Here is a 4,911-nt window from a genome sequence, read left to right on the forward strand (position 1 = left end):
TTTTTTTCTTTTTGCTTATGTGGTGCTGAGGAATCGAACCCAGGGCCTCATGCATGCAAGGCAAGTGCTCTACCACTGAGCCCCCTCCCCAGCCCAATTTCCTTGCTTTGTGCAGCAGAGGTGGTTCTTTAGAAGGTTTGTATGGTCAGTGTCTTCCTTGTACCCTGGTGTAGTACAGAAATGTGCCGGATGCTTGACAAATGTGGTGAAAGCATTGGAGCTGCTCAAGGTAATGCATGGGATTGGTGGCAGCACTTTAGTCTAACTTTGAGTTGACCACAGGTCCTTCTGTGGCCCTGGACAGTGGTGTTCCATTCTGGGTCCTGTTTCCTCTTGAGCTAAATGGGGCCATGATAACTCCCTCATCTTGGGTGTTGTTGTGGAATCAAACAATAGGAAGCTAGGATTCTGGGTCAGCTCCCCCCCACCAACTCTTTTTGCAGGGGGCTTTCTTCTGTGACCTTGTACTCATCTATATCATCAAAACGGGAGAGTTTTACCGAGACAAGAAATATGAGGAAGTAAGGTCAGTGAGTCTTCCTTCCTGCGTGCCAGCTTATCTTCACCTGGTGGGTCGTGGGGTTAGGGTATGGAGGTGGAATGTTGGGTGTGGCTGTCCATAGAACAGGGTACTACCTCAGAGCTTCCAGAGGGAGAGGCTGCCTCAGGCCATCTTGCTGAAGGTCCGCTTTGCAGGCTCAGCATCACAGTCTCTGTGATCACTCCCAGGCCTCTTTGGGCCTCAATTTCTCTGTCTGCAAGATGAGTATTGATAAGAGGCCTCAGATGAATGTTGGTCCGGGGGTAGGGAAACTTTTTCCTGCCAAGGGCTATGCATCATGTTTAGGACCATATGAAATTATCAGTATCAGACAACAGTAGATGAGGTGCATGGGGGAAGACCTATGTCTGTCCTATCTGGTACCAAATGATCTCATGGACCTTATGTGGTTGGAGGCTAGCAGTTCCCCTCCCGTAGCAGAGGGCCTCCCAACACTTGTGATTTGTGATTCTTGTACTTGGTTGTACTAGAGGGTGGGGCTTTGAAGATGAATGACAAGGGAAGGGGAAAATGAATGCCTCTCCCCTTCCTCCTCCTCTGGAACCTCTTCCAAGGTCTCTTGAGTGGGCTTTGTGATGTGCACACATACATGTGTGTGCATGCATATGTGTGCACATATGTATGTATGCATGTGGGATGCATGTGTGCATGGGTGCGGGGTGCATGTATGTATATATAGAGCAGCAGATCATAGTAAGGGGATCCATGTGATTGGGGTGCTCTTTCTCCTTGAGAAATCTTTCAAGAGGTGCTAAGACCCTGAGCTGGGCACTAGTAGTTTACAGCTGTAATCCTAGCTACTCAGGAGGCTGAGATCTGAGGATCACGGTCCTAGGCAGGAAAGTCTGTGAGACATTCTTTTTCTTGCCAGTCCTGGGGCTTGAACTCAGGGCCTGGCCACTGTCCCTGAGCTTCTTTTGCCCAAAGCTACCATTCTACCACTTGAGCCACAGTGCCACTTCTCTTTTTCTGCTTATGTGGTACTGAGGACTCAAATCCAGGGCTTCATGCATGCTAGGCAAGCACTCTACCACTGAGCCACATTCCCAGCCCTTTGTGAGATTCTTATCTCCAATTAATCATCAGAAAGCCGGAAATGGTGCTGTGGTTCAAAGTGGTAGAGCACTAGCCTTGAGCAGAAAAAGCTCAGAGACAGTGCTCAGACCCTGAGTTCAAGCCCCATAGCCAACAACAACAACAAAATAATATCCTGGAACAGACACCTGGATGTTCCCTCAGCCTATGATGGTGGGTTCCAGAAGTGGGGCCTGAGTGGTTTGCTTGGGTTAACTCCAGCTGTAGCCTGAGCTCTGAGCCCCACCTGGCTGCAGGCTGTACCCCTGGAAGATGGAGGGTGGATGTTGGTAGCAGCAGGCCTGGGCTAGGTTAATGGGTCATATCCTTCTGCCCAGGGGCCGAGAGGACAGGTCTCTGGAATCCAAGGGTGAAGCGATGAAGCAGGGGCTAGAGGAGGATGAGCCCCTGGAGGGGGATCTGCCCCTTGAGCAGCCCAGAAACAGCAGCTGGAAGCAGAATGGCAGTTTGGACCCACAGATCCTCCGGCCTGCCAGGTGAGGAGCTTCTGGGAAGATGATGATTGGAATCCCCAATGTGGGGGTTGCTAGGGTGCTGCCCATGGACTGGACCCCTGAGTCCCCCTGCAAAGCAAGCATCTTGCTACATAGTTCCTAACTTTCCAGACCCTCAAGCCTCTCCCAACCAACACTGCCCTGAGCTATTAGTATATATTAACTTGTTGGTACAACTTAATGAGGACATAGATAGGCCCTAACAAATGAGGAAACCAAAGCACAAAAAGGGTTACACAACTTGCTCAAGCCCCACAGTTAATAAATGGTAGAGTTGGTATTTGAATGAAAGTAGCCGATCTTCAGCTCTTGTTCTCCAAGCAGTGTGCTTACCTGCTCAAGCTCCCCATTCCCCCACCTTCCCAGCAAGCTACTCCCCTTGGTCCTTTTCTTTGTGGATATTCTTGAGCTGCTCTTCCTTGGGGTACTGCCCTGAATTCCTGCTCAGCTTGACCTTTTTTGTTTTTCAAATAAGATTCCACTGCTGCCTAGTTGTGTTCTCTGCTTTGTTGTTTTCTTTTCTTCAGTAAATAGTGTGTGTGTGTGTGTTGGAACTGGGGCTTGAACTCAGGGCTTGGGCACTATCCCTTAGCTGTGTAGCTTAAGGCTGGTGTTCTACCACTTGAACCATAGTTCCACTTCTGGCTTTTTTGGTCTTTAGTTGGAGGTAAGAGTCTCATGGACTTTCCTGACTAGGTTGGCTTTGAACCATCATGACCCTCAGATTTTCAGCCTTATTAGCTAGGATGGATTACAGGGAGAGCTCCCTGAGCCAGGCTCCTTTAATAGTTCCTTCCAGTGTGGGGCTAGACAGGTGCCTGCTCTGCAGTTAGGCTTGGGCTCTGTGCCTCCTTCCTGTAAGCCACAACCCATGGAGTTTCCTGGCCTGGGACAGCATTACTGCCCTTAGCTTTCAGTCCTTGCTGACTCAGGGTTTGGCAGCCTTAGGCTTGAATCTGGGCCAGGGCAGAAGAAGGGCAGAGAAACAGCCTGGGACAGAGTGAAAGAAAAAACAAAACAAAACAGGAGACTGAGAACTGAAACAGCAGGGCCAGACTGGCTATCCCGATCTGTCCCCGCGTTCCCTGCTTTGACTGTCACTGTCTTGGTACATCTGGGAGCATCTTACCTAATGGGGGGGGGAGAGGGTGGAATGGCTGGGTTTTGGCTGGCTGCCACCACAGTTACTGTTGCTCATTACTAAGCAGCAGCCCATAGGCCTCAGCCTGAGGATTTCCTTGTGTCTGGGAAGTGTCCAGGAACCCCAACAGGGTGTGCCTCTTTTTGTTTAATTTAATTTTATTGTCAAGGTAATAAACAAAGGGGTTACAGTTACATAAGTAAGGTAGGGAGTACATTTTTTGTCAGACTTGTTCCTCTTCCCTCATTTTCTCCTACTTTCCCTCCTCCTAACACTCCCTCCAAGTTGTACAGATCATTTCCAACATAGTGTCTTGTGAGTATCACTGTTGCATTGGTTCTCCCTTTGTCCTTTGTCTTACCATTTTGTTGTTCCCCTTCCCTTTCCTAATTCAGATAAACGTATTTATAATACCCAGGGTACCAAAATCAAATACAGTAACAAGAGGGGATAAACCATAGGGGAAAAAGAGAATGAAAGAAAAAAGAAATAACTTCACAGAGTACATTAAAAACAACAACAAAGACCAACTTCTCGTTTCCATATCTTGGAGTTCATTTCACTTAGCATCATCTTATATGGTCATATGTACATAGCTATTGAGCTACTGTGATCCTCTTCTTGGACTATCCTAGACATATAGTAATTATTACAAATGAGGGAAACCGTGCAGTCTGTTTCTTTGGGTCTTGCTTACTTAATATGATTTTTTCCAAGTCTTTCCATTTCCTTATGAATGGGGTGGTGTCATTCTTTCTGATGGAAGCATAGAATTCCACTGTGTGTGTGTGTGTGTACCACATTTTCTTGTTCCATTCATCTACTGAGGAGCATCTAGGTTGGAGCATCTATCTTAGCTATGGTAAATAATGCTGCAATGAACCCAGGGTGCACCTCTTTCAAAATGCTCTTAACACTACTTGTTGCCTGCGATAGGCTGAGGCTGCTTGCTGTGTGCTTCCTACCTTTTGGGAGACAGTGACCTGTCAGTCTTCTCTGCCTTTGTGTGTCCTTTCTTTTACCAATAGGTCTGGGCTCCATGAGGACGCCACGGTGAATGAGAAACAGCGGCAGATCTTGCAGACTGTAGAGACGTAGCCAGAACTTCTGGCCAAGAGTAGATTTGAAGATGTTGGGGCCAGAAGAGTTCACAGCTCTTAACTGAGAAGAGGCATCCCTGTGCCTGGATTGGACAGGGACTTTCTGGAAAAGCCATCACTCCTGCTTTTTAGAGTCCTACTCTAAGCCTTTTCTTGTGTGAAGGGGAAGACCTTCTGTGACTAGAGCAGTTCAAATCCAGAAGAGGAGCCCTGGGGCAGGCACCCAGGGAAAGGGCCCGCCATAGGCCTGGCAATGCTAGAGTGGTATGATTTCTCCTGAATGGAAATGCACTCATCTATGCAGAAAATGTGCATTAAAGCATGCCTATTGCTGGGTGCTTTCTTAGAGATGCTTAAATGAGCTGCTAACCTGGTTCTTAGGGAAGAGATACTCATATAACTCCCTCCAGAGCCTACAGAGACATGACAGCCAGCCTGGGTACCTAGCCCTCCTCTTGTTGCTAACTTAACAGTTTTCACAAGACCCTGTAGAGAATGATGCTTGTTTAGAAAAATCCT

The 4,911-nt window shown here is 47.9% G+C and overlaps 1 protein-coding gene across 2 annotated transcripts in view; it reads left to right on the top strand.

Annotated features, from left to right (window-relative positions):
- The window catches only part of P2rx5 (purinergic receptor P2X, ligand gated ion channel, 5), a 19,062-nt gene extending 14,384 nt beyond the window's left edge, over window positions 1-4,678 (top strand). For both annotated transcript variants that reach the window (XM_013013240.1, XM_013013241.1), the window contains 3 exons: window positions 444-526; window positions 1,975-2,133; window positions 4,321-4,678. In XM_013013240.1, coding sequence (XP_012868694.1) covers window positions 444-526; window positions 1,975-2,133; window positions 4,321-4,390 — 312 coding nt within the window. In that variant the 3' untranslated portion in view covers window positions 4,391-4,678. The remainder of the gene's footprint in view (window positions 1-443; window positions 527-1,974; window positions 2,134-4,320) is intronic.
- Window positions 4,679-4,911: the final 233 nt, after the last annotated feature.

The sequence above is a fragment of the Dipodomys ordii genome, unplaced genomic scaffold, assembly GCF_000151885.1.
Source record: "Dipodomys ordii isolate 6190 unplaced genomic scaffold, Dord_2.0 Scaffold19, whole genome shotgun sequence".
Taxonomy (NCBI): domain Eukaryota; kingdom Metazoa; phylum Chordata; class Mammalia; order Rodentia; family Heteromyidae; genus Dipodomys; species Dipodomys ordii.